This window comes from Carcharhinus amblyrhynchos, chromosome 5 (genome assembly GCF_965287045.1).
Source record: "Carcharhinus amblyrhynchos chromosome 5, sCarAmb.v2.hapA, whole genome shotgun sequence".
Taxonomy (NCBI): domain Eukaryota; kingdom Metazoa; phylum Chordata; class Chondrichthyes; order Carcharhiniformes; family Carcharhinidae; genus Carcharhinus; species Carcharhinus amblyrhynchos.
In genome coordinates, this window is record NC_137328.1 from 94809100 (window position 1) to 94825810 (window position 16711).

The following is a 16711-nucleotide window of genomic DNA, read 5'->3' on the forward strand; positions in this document are numbered from 1 at the left end:
GACTCTTCCCACTCAGAAAGGACAGTAGGACTAGGGGGCACAGCCTCAAGATAAGGGGGAGGGGCGGTTTAGAACGGAGTTGAGGAGGAACTTCTTTACTCAAAGAGTGGTGAATCTCTGGAATTCTCTGCCCGTTGAAGTGGTGGAGGCTGCCTCGCTAAATATTTTTAAGACGCGGGTTGATGGGTTTTTGATAAGCGAGGGGATTAAGAGTTATGGGGAGAGGGCGGGAATGTGGAACTGAGCCACGACAGATCAGCCATGATCTTATTGAATGGCGGGGCAGGCTCGAAGGGCTAGATGGCCTACTCCTGCTCCTATTTCTTATGTTCTTATATTAGTTACCAGGTTACAAGGAAAGGCTGCAAAAACTGGAAATGTTGATGCTTGTGAAGAGAACGTATCAACTTGCCTCCATAGGGGACCCTTCACACAGAAAACACACCAAGAAGCGTAATCAAGTCACAATGATGACTGAGCCATAGGAAGAAAGTTTGGTGAAAAACATGGGACGGAATTCTCCCATTTTGAGTCTAAGTGTGATGGTGGATGGCTCAGGGTGTCTTTCCTGCAGACTGGTGGAATCTGTCAGATTCTGCACTAGGAATCTCATTGATTATACACAATGGCTTTCCATGCAAGTCACTGAGTCAGCCGTCAGCTGATTCATCCGCCTGCCAATAGCTAGTGGGTTTGATGGCCCCAGCATCATATTTAATCTCCAGTCCAGCACACTCATGTCACTCTCTCCAACCCACCCCTCCGCCCCATCTTCACCAGGATATCAGCCACCCTAAGGGAAAAGATGAGCAGTGTCAAAAAGAAGTCTGTTCCTCGATTCAACCACCTTCCCTCAACACCTGCAAGATGCCCTCTACCAGTACTTGAGCCTCTACCAGTATTTGATGTGACTTCCATGTTTGTGAACTTTTCATGCAGGCTTGTTGGTGTCCAACTTCATTCCCCTTAACCTTCCTTCTGCATTCAATTGTTAATCCTCCTCATCCACCTCTGCATGCCAATATGAGCCCCACCACCCCCGCCCCTCCTTTGCAATGACCTCCTTCCACATTGCAACACAGTGGCACAATGGTTAGCACTATTTCCTCACAGCGCCAGGGACGCATTCAATTCTGGCCTCAGGTAACATCTTTATTGAGTTTGCAATATCCTCCCCGTGTCTGTTTGAGTTTCCTTTGGGTGCTCCAGTTTCCTCCCACAAGGCAAACATGTGTGGGTTAGGTTGATCGGCAATGCTCAATTGCCCCTTAGTGTCAGGGAGTTTGTTGTCAGCACAGGCTTGATGGGCCAAATGGCCTTATTCTGCACTGTAGAGATTCTGTGATTGCCTCCCTTGGCTTCGTCAGACCACTATCCCCTCTTCCCCACCTTGCACTCCACTCCCAGTCTAACTTTAGACCTTTGTTACAATGGCTGAGTGAGTTCCATAGCTCAAAGCTGTCCAGATAGACAATGGTGGTGGGGGTGAGGTGGGGGGGTGGGGGGAAGGAGTTCTTGAGCTGTATGAGCACAGTAGGTGTAGGAGGGGGTTCCAGAGCTGTATAAGCATGGAGACAGGAAGAGAGCAGATTCTATACATGCATGAGTTTTAAAGGGCCAAGTCATAGGACAAACAATATCCTGCCACCATTCAGGCTGGGAAGCAGAACAATGGGCTCAGGTACGGGATGTTTATTTATATAATTTTGATCACCTGGACTGCCACAATGTTGTTGCGACCACCACCTTTGCAGTAAACAGTAACTTCAGCCATTTCTTGATATCACATGGAAGGAATTAACTAGCTGAAGACTGTGATGTCGGGAACCTCAGGAGGGGGCCGAGATGGATCATCTCACAATAATGCCACAGTATTACTAAAGCTGTTTTTTTATTCATTAGTGGGACATGGGTGAGGCTGGCTGGTCAGCATTTTTGTCCATCCCTGGTTGCCCATAGACAGCAGTTGAGAGTCAACTGCATTGGGGTGGCATGGTACACAGTGGTTAGCACTGCTGCCTCAGTGCCAGGGATCCAGGTTTCATTCCCAGCTTAGGTCACTGTCTGTGTGGAATTCTTCCCATGCCTGTGTGGGTTTCCTCCCACAATCCAAAAAATGTGCTGATTAGATGAATTGGCCATGCTAAATTCTCCCTCTGTGTACCCAAACAGGCACCGTAAGTGTGGTGACTAGGGGATTTTCACAGTAACTTCATTACAGTGTTAATGTAAGCCTACTTGTGACTAATAAATACATTTTACTTTTGCTGTGGTCCTGGTGTCAATTGTAGACAGATTTCCTTCCCTAAAGGACATTAGTGAACCAGATGGGCTTTTCTGACAATTGATAATGGTTTTATGCTCATCAGTAAATTCTTAATTCTAGGTATTTTTATTGAAATCAAATTCCACCATCTGCCGTGGCAGAATTTGAACCCAGGTCCGCAGAACATTAACTGAGTTGCTGGGGTAATAGTCTAGCGATAATACAGCTGGGCTATACCCTCTCCTAACGAGCATGTTGCATTTAACAAACATTGCAAAATATTTCAGCGTGCAGCTGAAACACAGCTAACTTGCATTATAAAAAAGGATGCTAATGCTTTATATTTCCTAGAATGAACCTCTTCATCTGTGGTACATAAGTGAAGGAAAGAAATGAAGAAACCAGTCATTCTGTTGAAGTTTCCTAACGGTAATGTAGTGTGGAATGAGCGCAGGACCTTGGGATCCAGTGATCATTGCGACAGTTCCGGGCGATAACTTTCTCAATTGGCCCTCCCGGCTAACGTCATTTGGGCGCGCTGTTTTTGCCGCGCTCTGGAGATGTTAATTTCAGTCTGTGGCTGGCTTTGAATCCTGAGTTCCGCTCCCAAAGCAGAAAGATGCCCCGCTCCATCAACTGTATCGTTGCAGTCTGCCCCAACATGGGCATCGGCAAAGACGGAAACTTCCCCTGGCACCCGATTAGATTGAAGTAAGTAACCCAGGAGTGACTGGGGCAGAGAAGTGCCCAGGTACATCTGGCCCAGGTACATTTGGCATTTACCCGGGGAATCCTCATCGCAGCTTTCACTTTCTTACCCCGCCAGCCCCAGAGAGATTTAGGGCACTGAGAGAGGGATTTCCGCCTTGTCCTTTATAGAATCAGCCCCCTGCATCTAACCTAGTTCTGTACATATCGATTCTGCACGTTACATTATAGAGCAGGAAGAGTGTTGCCCTCCCTTGTTCTTGCTGACATCAAGTGCCCAAAGAGGGTGCCCTACTTGTCTTTCTTGTCTTTTACCTGACAATTACTTGTCTTTCTTACTGTTTAAATTTCCTTCTGCCTACCTTAATTACACTGGGCACAAAGTACTGACTGATATTCCATAGATAAAGGCAACATACTGCTGGGATCTGAAACAAAAACAGAAAATTGCTGGAAAATCTCAGCGGGTCTGACAGTGTCTGCGGGGACAGAATAGAGCGAACGTTTAGAGTCTGCTGGAATTTTACCACCCTGCCCGCCATGGATTCGGAGTGGGCGAGGAGCGAACAATGAAAATTGACCTCGGGTGGGATTTTACGGTTTCGGGACGAGCGAGACCATAAAATAACATACAGTGTTTTCTTTTCCTATGTAGCTAGACTACTTGGATAGGTTGGAGTCAACATATTAACAGTATGTTTAGATTATCTATACATAGAAAAAGGTTGGGTACAAAAGGTCATTGACCTCACTTGCGTAATGGATATACTGCAAGTGCTCAAAGACTTCACTGACAAAAAGTAGCTGAGGGATTGAGCAATGAGTCGGTTATTAGGTCTCCTGGGACTTGCTTTGATTGCAGTGAAGTTTCCCAGATATGTTTTTTATCTGTGGATCCAAAGATTCAGTGATTGTATTCTGGGAAGATTGAGATGAGTTGCTTGGGAACTATAGTGATATACAGTAATTGAGAAATATATATAAATTAATAAATAATTGTTTACAGATATTCATACCAAATGGTGCATAAATGGCTTAAATGTAATTGTTATTTAACTCAATTGAAGGGACTGTTTCTAATTGTGCTCTTTCAACTTTTAGCAAAGAACTCAAGTATTTCCAGAAGATGACCACCACACCATCAGTTGAAGGTATTACCAACGCTTTAAAAATATTCTTGAATATGGTAGAGCCAGGTAGCCATTTGATAGTACAGAACTTAGTATTGCTGAGAAATGGAGATTTTTATCTCAAAGCTTTTCGTCTTACACTCATCAGGGCATTTGCAAGAATGTATTATAATGGAAATCAACAAATTAGTACTGTATGAGAAGAGAGTGCTGATTGGTTGGAAGTGTAGCAGTGTTGCCATGGAGAATGCACTAGTTGATGGTGACACAGTTAACTGTCCATTGCTTGCAATTTAAACAAGGTAGCTTGATTGGTCATGGCATTTTCCTTAGGAATGAGCCAGCAAATGGCTGTCACCTATTTCGTTTAGTTAAAACAATGCAATATGTGTACGCTCTGTCTGTCTGCAAAGATTAGGGCTCTTTGTATTAATATATGGATCATATCAAATGGCACATCCCTTCTGCTGTTCGCCACAGGCAAGCTACAGACCATACCTAACCAGTCCATGCTTGCAAAACTAAAAACACAGTGTCAAACATTAAATATGATTTTGTGATTGGACAACATTTGCCAAATAATCTTTGGTTTGCTAAGAATTACACTGACAGTCAATTTAAGATTGTTAGTCAGGCTTGCAGTGTGGCACATTTGTGTGTATTGGAAGGTACATATGTCAATACATAGGGCCCTGTTCTTTGCAGACAGAAATAACATGTAGACACACTAAACCTGTTTCGTCTAAACAGAATAAGTTACAGCAGTTTGTTGATTCATTCCTTAGGGTATTGCTTTGACCAATCGAGTTAAAGCCATGTTTGGCTGTTAACTTAGTCATCATCAACTGGTGCATTCTCCATGGCAACACTTCTATCTATCAGAGTCCACTCCTCAATCTATCAGCACTCTTTTCTCATACAGTATTAATTTGTTGATTTCCTTTCCAACACATTCTTGAGAATGTCTTGATGAATCCAAGATGAAAAGTTTTGACCAAAAATGTCTCTGTCATACTCAGTATCCAGGTCATGACCACTGTCTCATGTTACAGCTCTTCATTATCTCAGCCATAAATGGTTGAATTTGACAGTTGTATCCAGTAGGATTACCAATTCTTCATTCTGTATCTCTCCGATCCCCTGCATTCATTGATTATTAAATAAAGTTCTATGGGCAGTTGAATGATGTGGATGTGCCGGCGTTGGACGGGGGTAAACACAGTAAAAAGTCTGACAACACCAGGTTAGACTAAAACCTGCAGTTGAATGATACCAGGGCATAAAAGGGTTAAATTCTGAGAACAGATTGCAGGAATCTGGCTGATATTCCCTTGTGTTCAGAAGATTCCAGAGTGATCTAATAGAAGTGCTTAAATAGATGTTCTATAGAGTAGATTAATGAACTTTTTAAAAAACTAATGGGAGGGGTAATCTTAAAGTTAGAGCCAAGACATTCAGGAATGAAATTGGGAAGCACCTGTTTACATGAACATCGCAGAGACTGTGGATGAAAAATTAGAAATTTCAGTACTGAGATCGATAGATCTTTTTGTTATGGGTCATGGCATATGGAGTCATGACAGGTGAATGGGGTTGAGGCAAAGACCAGTTATCTAAGTGAATGGCAGAACAGCCGTTAAGTGTTGAATAGCCAGTGCCCTGGTTAGCTGCCCTGTTTAAGAATATTTTCTGCTGCATTGATTCTTCTGCCACTGTGTGTCAGTGTTGCACTACATCCTTTGTTTAGTACTTTTTACATTGAATGCTGTTTGATACTCTTGTAGCTGGTATGAAATGACAGGGCAATTATTGCCAAGCTGATCATGGCCCTGACACTTCATATCGATTCAAATGTTTTGTGTCGAGTAGGAGATTTTAAAGTCAGGACATTTTTGAGCTGGGCAGCGGTGCTGGGACAGAGTCTAGCCGAGTCTGACTGGGATCAGCTGCATTTGTTACTTTTTATAATGTGTTCACACTTATCCTGTGAAAGTCACACATGCTATGTTTGAACCTTGGGCAGGGAAACGTAATGCTGTCGTCATGGGAAGGAAAACGTGGTTCTCTATCCCTGAGAAGTTCAGGCCCCTTAAAGACCGGATAAATATTGTACTAAGCAGAGAACTTAAGTAAGTATCTGAGAGGTGATATTTGTTCCTGATAAAAGGAAACAACAGTATTATCCATCATATTTGATTTACACCAGTAAGTGAAAGCTGCACCTGAGAACAACATTTTATATAATTATCCGGAATATACATCGCATTAATATGACTAAACTGAAGCCTGTTAGATGCTGTTTTAATCTTAATTAGTTCCACATATCATCTCATCACAATCTCATTTTTGACTTTAAGTCACCTAATTATTTTAGTTCAAGAAAATGCAGTTACAACTTCCTTACTTTTAAAGAACAACACTTCTTTATTATTTGGATAAATTAACCCAGAATAATGGCCCTCTGTTGCAGTATTATGTGGTGTTCTTTCCTTTTCTGTTATCCTTATCAGTGTTTGCCTAACTTTTTCTTTTCCTCCCTATGACATGCTCTGTTTCCTAGAAGTTGTTGACCCCATACAGGGGACTTCCATGGGTACTTCCCAAGTAGCATTTATTGAAGTGCAAGCCATTCGGTCATGAAGGAGAAATAGTGAAAGCAATACACCCAAGCCTAATCCTGCCTTCTCCCAACATGCTCCATGCAGTTCTAGAGCGTAATTGGAGGGAGAGCATGATCAGGACATGTACAGCACAGGAACAGGCCCTTCAGCTCTCCAACTTTGGCCATTTTTCCATTTTCCTCTGTCCCTGGGATATAGACAATAATTGCCAGCTAAGAGGATATGTCTGCCTCTTCTTTGTGACTAAACTTTTGATTTTCTTATACATTTTGATGCATTTTCCAACATTTTGAAGGACCCAGGAACCTGGGTTCAGTTCAAGCCTTGGATGACTGTCTGTGTGGAGTTTGCATGTTCTCCCAGTGTCTGTGGGAGTTTCCTTCTGGTGCTCCGGTTTTCTCCCACAGTTCAAAGATGTGCAGGTTAGGTGGATCTGCCATGCTAAATTGCTCCTTAGTGTCCAAAGATATGTTGGTTAATGCATGGCATTATGGGGATAGGAGAAGGGATGCTCTTCGGGAGAGTCAGAGGAAACTTGATGGGCCAAATGGCCTCCTTCTGCACTGTAGGAATTCTGTGGTGAAGTAGAATTAAGGGGCAGGATGCTTAGACAATAGGACCATACACAAGGTGGAAAGTAAGATCACTTTGAATATGGAATACAAATATCTGTGTTTAAAAAATAAAATAAAATTACACAAGCAAGCAGGAAAGCTTGGCAGGGTGGTCGCAATTACAGACACACCCCTTGTTAAAATGTATTTATTAGTATCACAAGTAGGCTTACATTAACACTGCAATGAAGTTACTGTGAAAATCCCCCAGTTGCCACAGTCTGGTGCCTGTTTGGGTACACTGAGGGAGAATTTAACACGGCCAATGCACCGAACCAGCTCGTCTTTTGGATTGTGGGAGGAAACCCACACAGACACGAGGAGAATATGCTGTCTATGCACAGACAAAGCTGGGAATCAAACCTAGGTCCATGGCGCTGTGAGGCAGCGGTGCTAGCCACCATGTCACCCATCTACAAGAACTGCAAAATTTTTATTCACTTGTACCTGGAAGTTGAAAATTGTCCTCTCTAGTTAATTTTAGTAGGTAGCATTAGGCAAGCCCAGTGCTACTTCAAGCAACTGTTCAAATGCCTCATCCAAAGTAAATACTTAAATAAACAGTGGTTTAAACAGTTAGCTAAGGGAGTAGTCCCGTCCAATTCCCACAGCTTGTGGAATGCTTCTTGTGAGCCAGTGGATATTTGAGAAACTGCTTTACCGTTAGCAAAAAATTTGGGTCAAAAAGCAGAGGGAGATAAAGCGAAGTAAATTATGAACGTGTGCATTAGGAGTATAAGTAGGCCACTCGACCCCTCGAGCTTGCTCTGCCATTCAGTGAGATTATGGCTGATCTCACTGTAATCTTCTAAACCTTCCTTCTAATCAATCTATCTAGATCTGCCTTGAAAATGTTCAAGGACTCTGCTTCCACTGCCTTTTCAGGTCAAGAGTTCCAAAGACTCTTGAAACACAGGGGAAGGGGGCTGAAGAATGGGGCTAAGTCATGATACTCATTTGGAGAGCTGGAGGAGACACAATGGGCCAGGTGGCTTCCTTCTGCATCATAACAGTTTTGTGATTCTGTGACTCATGACCCTGAGAGCAAAATATTCTCTGTATTAAACGGATGTCCCTCTGTTTTTTAAATAGTGATGTCCTAGTTCCAGATTCTCCCATAAGAGGAAACATATTTACCACATCTACCCTGTATGTTTCAACCAAGTCACATCTTACTTTTCTAAACTCCAGTTTATACGAGCCTGGCATGTCATAGAACACTACAGCACAAACAGGCCCTTCGGCCCACAAGTTGTGCCGATCATATCCAAACTTACCAGGTCTATCTATAACTCTCAATCCCATTAAATCCCATGTACTCATCCAGAAGTCTCTTAAAAGACCCCAATGAGTTTGCCTCTACCATCACCGACGGCAGCCGATTCCACTCACTCACCACCCCCTGAGTGAAAAATTTACCCCTAACATCTCCTCTGTACCTGCTTCCCAGCACCTTAAACCTGTGTTCTCTCGAAGCCACCATTTCAGCCCTGGGAAATAGCCTCTGAGAATCCACCCTATCTATACCTCTTAACGTCTTATAAACCTCTATCAGGTCACCTCTCAACCTTCATCTCTCCAGGGAGAAGAGACCTAGCTCCCTCAACCTATCCTCATAAGGCATGCCACCCCACCCAGGCAACATCCTTGTAAATCTCTTCTGCACCCTCTCAATAGCTTCCACGTCCTTCTCGTAGTGAGGCGACCAGAACTGCACACAGTACTCCAAGTGGGGTCTGACAAGGGTCTTATAAAGTTGCAGCATTACCTCCTGACTCCTAAACTTAATGCCTCGATTAATGAAGGCTAGCACACCATACGCCTTCTTGACCACATCCTCCACCTGCGAGGCTGATTTAAGAGTCCTATGGACTCGGACCCCAAGGTCCTTCTGCTCCTCAACACTGCTAAGAGTCCTACCCTTGATATTGTACTCCTTCATCCCATTGGACCTGCCAAAATGGACCACTACACATTTATCCGCGTTGAAGTCCATCTGCCACTTCTCTGCCTAGTCTTGCATCCTATCTATGTCTCGCTGCAATTTCTGACATCCCTCCAGACTATCCACAACACCACCAACCTTCATGTCGTCAGCAAACTTACTAACCCATCCCTCCACTTCCTCATCCAGGTCCTAGAACAGATCCCTAGGGCACTCCACTGGTGACTGACCTCCGTGCAGAAGAAGACCCACCCACAGCCACTCTCTGCCTTCTGCAGGCAAGCCAGTTCTGGATCCACAAGGCAACAGCCTCTTGGATCCCATGCCCTCATGTCCAACCTTTCCTCCTAAGAGAACCCACTCTTTTCAGATATTAGTCTAGTAAATCTTTTCTGAACTACTTTCAATGCATTTATTCATTAAATAAGGAGACCAATACAGTATACTTTCCTCCAGGTATGGTTTCACCAATGCCTTGTATAACTGAAGCATAACTACCATACTTTTGTCATCAATCCCGCCTACAATAAGGAATTGCATTCTATTAGCTTTCCTAATTACTTGTTGCCATGATGTGGAGATGTCGGCATTGAACTGGGGTGGGCACAGTAAGAAGTCTCAACACCAGGTTAAAGTCCCTACAGGTTTATTTGGTAGTACAAGTTTTTGCAGTTCTGCTCCTTCATCTGGTAAGTGGAAACTCCATTCACCTGATGAAGGAGCAGCACTCCAAAAGCTCAGGCTATCAAATAAATCTGTTGGACTTTAACCTGGTGTTGTGAGACTTCTTACTGTAATTACCTGAAGCTGCATGCCAACCTTTTGCAATTCATGCGTTAGGACACCCAGGTCTCTCTGCATCTGAGAGCTTTGCAATTCCTCAACCTTTTAAATAATATGCTTTTCTTTATTCTTCCTGCCAAAATGGGCAATTTCACATTTGCCCACATTTTACTCCATTTGTCAGATTTTTGCCCACTCGCTTAACCTATGTATATCCCTTTGTAACCTGCTTATGTCCTCTTCACATCTTATTTTCTTACCTATCTTTGTATCATCGGTAAATTTAGCAGCTATACTGTTGGTCCCTTCATCCAAGTCTTTGATATTTTAAAATGTTGAGGCCCCAGCACTGATGCTTGTGGCAAACCACTCATTACATCTTGCTATCAACAAATGGGACAGATTGAGATTCGCCAGAAGGATGATGGGCAGCTTGTTTGATCTTTAGGTATTGCTAGTATGATTTCTTGTTTTATTTGCGCCATTCTGATTGATTCCTGTAACTTGTTACGTTGCCAGAGCATCAAATGTTGTTTGCAACATGCCTAAAAGACAGGCTTGGTTAGTTTTTATGACCACAGTGTGTTTTGATCTGGTAAGAGCAGAGTGGGTTAAGTCCCATCATAATGATGTTGTGTTTAAACAGGTGAAACCAGGTCAAAAATAAAAGGCTTCCAAACTTTGAGTGTGCTGATGTATCATGGGGGCTGTTTCGATTGATGGGCATTAGGCAATCCTTTAAGCTAATAAGGTAACAAATATTCCTGATGGAGAGCATCTTCCTGAGTGAACTGAGTGCTTCATGCAATATTTTTAGATACAAGGCTGAGTGGTAGAAGACAGAGGGTGGTGGTGGAAGGAAAATTTCCAGACTGGAGGCCAGTTACCAGCGGTGTACCACAGGGGTCAGTGCTGGGTCCTCTGCTATTTTTATCAATGACTTGGAAAAGGGGGCTGAAGAGTGGGTTAGTAAATTTGCTGATGCCACCAAGATTGGTGGAGTAGTGGATGAGGTGGAGGGCTCTTGCAAACTGCAAAGAGACATTGATAGGATGCAGAGCTGGGCCGAAAAGCGGCAGATGAAGTTTAACCCTGATAAGTGTGAGGTGATTCATTTTGGTAGGACAAACTTGAATGCGGATTACAGGGTCAACGCAGGGTTCTGAGGAATGTGGAGGAACAGAGAGATTTGGGTTCATATCCACAGATCTCTGAAGGTTGCCGCTCAAGTGGATAGAGCTGTGAAGAAGGCTTATAGTGTGTTAGCGTTTATTAACAGGGGGGTTGAGTTTAAGAGCCGTGGGGTTATGCTGCAACTATACCAGATGTTGGTGAGACCACATTTGGAATACTGTGTTCAGTCCTGGTCACCTCACTATAAGAAGGATGTAGAAACATTGGAGAGAGCGCAGAGGAGATTTACCAGGATGCTGCCTGGTTTGGAGGGTAGGTCATATGAGGAAAGGTTGAGGGAGCTGGGGCTTTTCTCTTTAGAGCGGAGGAGGATGAGAGGCGACATCATAGAGGTTTATAAGATGACGAGGGGGATAGATAGAGTGGACGTGCACAGACTGTTTCCTTGGGTGGATGTAGCTGTTATTAGAAGGCATAAGTATAAGGTTCATGGTGGGAGATATAGGAGGGATGTCCGAGGTAGATTCTTCAGTCAGAGGTCGGGGTGTGGAATACGCTGCCTGCTGTGATAGCGGAGTCGGACACTTTAGGAACTTTCCAGCTGTTATTGGATAGGCACACGGAGCACACCAGAATTATAGGGAGTGGATAGCTTGATCTTGGGTTTGGACATAGCTCAGCACAACATTGAGGGCCACAGGGCCTCGACTGTGCTGTACTATGTTCTAAGTTATGTGCACGGTGAACCTTGCTCCACTGGTTGTTTTTCTGCAGGAGCTTGAAGTAACCATAGCCAGGTATCTTTTGTTAATTCTGGGGTGGGGTGAGGTTCAAAAAGCTATAATTGGAATAAAAGGAGAAATCTTGTGCTTTAACCAATAGGAGAGAGTTAGTTCAGTCCTGCGGAGATGCTCTTTAAATGTCACATTTTGAGTTTCCTAGGTGATAGTCAGGAACTACATTTGAAGTGATGTGTGTGTCTGCAGGAGTACAGCATCCTGCGGGGAGGCGTGGGAGAAATGTCTCTAAGTAGAGCATCATTTCTCTGAGAGTGATTTCAGTTCTCGATGTCTGAGCTGTGATGTGACATGTACCAGGCTGCAGTTTTGAATTCTACTAGTTCTATGTTGACTTAATATCATAATAAAGCTGTGGTGAAAATGGATTTTCAGTCTCCTCCTGCATGGAACTTCTTTCCCTCTATCTCTGTAACATTGGAAACCAAAAGAAAAATGATGGAAAAGTGATAGACACTAAATTATTTTAGATTTTGTCTTCCTTGATGACCTGGACCAAAGATTGGCTAGCAAATAGGAAACAGAGGGTAGCCATAAATGTGACAAAAACAAATTCCTGCAGATGCTGGAATCTGAAATAAAAACCAAAAATGCTGGAAAATCTCAGCAGGTCTGACAGAGAGAGAATAGAGCCAACGTTTCGAGTCAGGAAGATTCTAGAGCTAATATTTCAAGAGTCCTCCAGACTTGAAATGTTAGCATTTACGGAGAGAGAATAGAACTATCAGAGCTGATGAGATTTTCCAGCATTTTCCATTTTTGATCCATAAATGTGTCTTTTAATATTGGTGGAATGTAATGAGTGATGTGCCACAGGGATCAGTGCTAGGACCTCAATGTTTTGCAAACTGTTATATATGACTTGGATGAAGGGATCAAAGGCATGGTTGCTAAATTTGCTGACGACACAAAGGTCAGTGGGCAAGTAAGTTGTGATGAGAACATAGGGAGGCTGCGAAGTGACATGGATAAGTGAGTGGGCAAAGGTCCAGCAAATAGAGTATAATGTGGGTAAATGTGAAATTATCCATTTTGGCAGGAAGACTAAGAAAGAAGTATGTTATCTAATTGCAGAGCTCTGAAATGCAGAGGGATCTGGGTGTCCCAGTGCATGAGTCACTACAGATTAATATGGAGCTGTAGCTATTAATTCAGAAAGTTAATAGAATATTATAATTCATTGTGAGGGAAATTGAATAGAGTAGATCGGAGGTTATGCTTCATTTATACAAGTCATTAGTGAGACTACATTTGACGTACTGAGTACAATACTGGTCTACTTACTTAAGGAAAGATGTTATGCATTAGAAGTAGTTAGAGGTTTTCCAGACTAATATCAGGCATGGATGGACTGTCTTATGAGAAAAAGTTAGACTAGTATCTGCTAGAGTTTAGAAGAGTAAGAAGCAGCTTGACTAAAATCTTTAACATCTTAAAGGGTCTAGGCAGAGTGGATGGCAAGAAGCTGTTTTCTCTTGAGGGAGAACTGTTTAATAAGCGAGTCACACGTTTGAGATAGATAAGAATTCTTTTCTGAGGGTTTTAGTCTCTGGAACTCGATTCCTCACAAGGCAGTGGAAGCAGAGTCTTTGAATATTTTTAGGCAGAGTTAAATCGATTCTTGATTAACAAGGGGATGAAAGGTAATTGGGTTGACAGGAATGTCGTGTGATGACTACAGTTAGACCAGTGATGATCTTATTGAATGGCAGAGCAAGCATCAAGGGCCTAATGGCCTACGCCTGCTCTTAGTTCAAGCGTTCTTGCTTTCATCAAGGAATATTTAGGGATCAGTGCGAACAATGATGCACCCAAGTGGCTGTTCTTTATTAATGAGAACATTGAGTGTCTGCTGGCTAGTTAACTGCATGGGGCATCGACAGCAATTCCAGTTCTTGCAGCAGGCCTGAGGACACACGCTCTCTCACGTGCCTGCACCCACTCAGTCACTCACGCTGTGTCACGTACCTGCACCCACTCAGTCACTCACGCTGTGTCACGCACCTGCACCCACGCAGTCACGTGTGTTCTCTCTCACATGGCTACACCCACTCAGTCACTCGCACTCTCTCCCACATGACTCAGTCTTTGTCTCCTCCCTAGTCCCACCAAAATGGCAAAACTTCAACCTTTGCTAGGCCCAACTTGACATCGCCTTTTTCGGCCTGCTGTGACACCACACGTAGGTGGACTATGCAGGCCACGTCAGGCCTCTGTGCCATACCTTGGACAAGCCTGCCTTATACCATAGTTTGATGATTTACTGAATTAAGAAAAGACAAACAAATCCCCGCCATAGGGTCATTGTGGCACAGCTGGAGACCATTTGGCCCATTGAGTGCATGCTGACTCTCTGTAGAGAATCCAGTCAGTCCCATTTCCCTGCTATCCCTGTTCTGCAAATTTACCTTGCCCAAGCCTTAAATTAGCATCACTCACTTTGCAATAATATTCTTCCTCCGTTTTGAGCTCACAAATGTGTAAATGTTAATTTATCATGTAATCGTGTAATAATGTCGGCACCTCTCCATTGTTATGGTTCTCAGGGAGCCACCAAAAGGAGCAACTTACATAGCATGTGATCTGCAGTCAGCATTGGATTATCTGGATTCACCGGAGATGCAGGACAATGTGGATCTTGTGTGGATAATAGGTGGCAGCAGCCTCTACAAGGTACAGTGACAAATTTACTCATCCTTTGGGTAATAATGGTTCAGAAATTGTAGTAAAATCTTTCCAGGCAAGGGGGATGTATGTTCTATAACGTTTGACTTGTTGAGGATTATTATCTGAAGCTGAACATGTACGTGAAAAAGATTTGCAGCGCACTGGTGCAAGAACTGAACACTGGGACTAACTGGATTCATCGTTCAAAGAACTGGCACCAGCATGATCAGACAAATCTTTGTGATTCCATGATTTTATTGAATTAATAGAATTCTACCTTCTGTAGGTCTTTGTGGATGACATTTGCAACTATCAGCTAGGATCCCCACTCTTGTTTTTTGTTGGACTTGAGGGTAGGGTCTTTAGTGTTGGATCAGTGTCCGTTTTAAATGAGCATAATCTGGAAATTATAAGTCGAGTGGCAAGGACCACACTACTCGGCCCACATTGGGATATATGGGAAATTATTACTGCCAGACTGCATATATATGCCATAAAAGCACAGGAAACAGTGCCACCCCATCCCCAATGTATCAAACATCACTGATCATATTTCCAGTGTTTCTTTTTATTTTTCAGTGGGATATGAGCATTGTGGGCAAAGACAGCATTTATGGCCCATCCATAACTACCCTTGAACTGAGTGGCCATTCATAGGGCAGTTAAGAGTTGACCGCCTTGTCCCTCGTACTTCAAACCTATGCCCCCTAGTAACTGAATCTTCCATCCTGGAAAAAAGCTTCTGACTATTCACACCGTCAATGCCCCTCTTAAAAACAAATCGTTTCAAAGAGAAACACATATAAGGTTTAAATCTATAGGTGGAAGAATTTCTTGGCGGAAAAGCCTCGCTGTCTTTCTCTCTCTCTATGGGGTTTCCAATGCAGTGTTGTTTCATTTAGTACCAATTCCTTTCTTTCTCTAAAATGATCAATTCTCTGCCCGGACTTGTTAGCAGCAGCAATGAATATCCTCTAGTAGAGAGAAACAGGAGCCAGTTAAACCATTCAGTGAGATCATGACTGATCTGCAGCCTAACTCTATATATACACACCTTCGCCCCATTTCACTTGTCATGATAATGGAGGAAACCCCAAATTACTGTAAAGAAATATTGTACTTCAAATAAGACCTGTGGTTTAAAAAATGGACATACAAGGCAAAGATGGTCCGCCTTGTTGTCCAACAAGGGGCATACACGCGGTGGGTCGTATGAGGGCTGCTCTTGGATGTTTCGAGAGTAGCCTAGTGCTTCACATCGTTAGTGTACGCTTAAACTGGACCAGATGCTGGGCAACATGACAGCTCAGTGACTGTCACTGTTTGCTGTGCAGATACATGGATTTGGGCCAGTGTCTGTGGGAGTTTGCACATTCTCCCCGTGCTTGCGTGGGTTTTCTCCGGGTGCTCCGGTTTCCTCCCACACCCCAAAGATGTGCTCTTAGGCTGATTGGTGTAACAAATTGTCCCTAAATTAGTCTGCCCTCAATCTGGTTTCCAATGTGGAGTGCCATAAGCATTGACAAGGGTCATGGGTGGAGAGGGGAATCATAATGTTGAAATGGCGGCGCAGGCTAGTTGGGCCAAAGGGCCTGTTTCCCGTGCTGTGTTGTTCTTTGTTCTTTACGGATAAGGATGTAAATTCTGTCACTGGCTGAATTGCTGATGGGTGACAGTAAAGAAGCGACAATGGCAACACAGACTGTTTCCAGACAGTGATACATCAAAAACACAAAAACCACACAGAAACTAATAGCAATCTTTGTGGAGATAATGGGAGCTGATTATCAGCTCAACAAGAATGATATCCTTTGAACATTGTCCCTGTCAAACTTCCTAGAATCTGCAAAGACTGGAATACAACCTTGCTGCAAAAATTGGTTCATGTCAACTAGTGCTGGGTGTGTCAGAGAGTAACACAGGATGAAAGACCACAGCAGACACCTGCAAAACTTGACACTTGACCCTTGCAGTTCAGGCAGCACTCACTGCAAATCTACACTGCACTTTCTCTGAGGCCTACATATCCTTCCAAAAGTTTGGTGC

At 43.4% G+C, this 16711-nt stretch overlaps 1 protein-coding gene across 1 annotated transcript in view; it reads left to right on the forward strand.

Moving 5' to 3' along the window:
• The first annotated feature begins 2805 nt into the window (after positions 1-2805).
• The window catches only part of dhfr (dihydrofolate reductase), a 34518-nt gene continuing 20612 nt past the window's right edge, over positions 2806-16711 (forward strand). The window contains exons 1-4 of the mRNA XM_080189716.1: positions 2806-2977; positions 4076-4125; positions 6128-6233; positions 14545-14671. Coding sequence (XP_080045842.1) covers positions 2886-2977; positions 4076-4125; positions 6128-6233; positions 14545-14671 — 375 coding nt within the window. The 5' untranslated portion in view covers positions 2806-2885. The remainder of the gene's footprint in view (positions 2978-4075; positions 4126-6127; positions 6234-14544; positions 14672-16711) is intronic.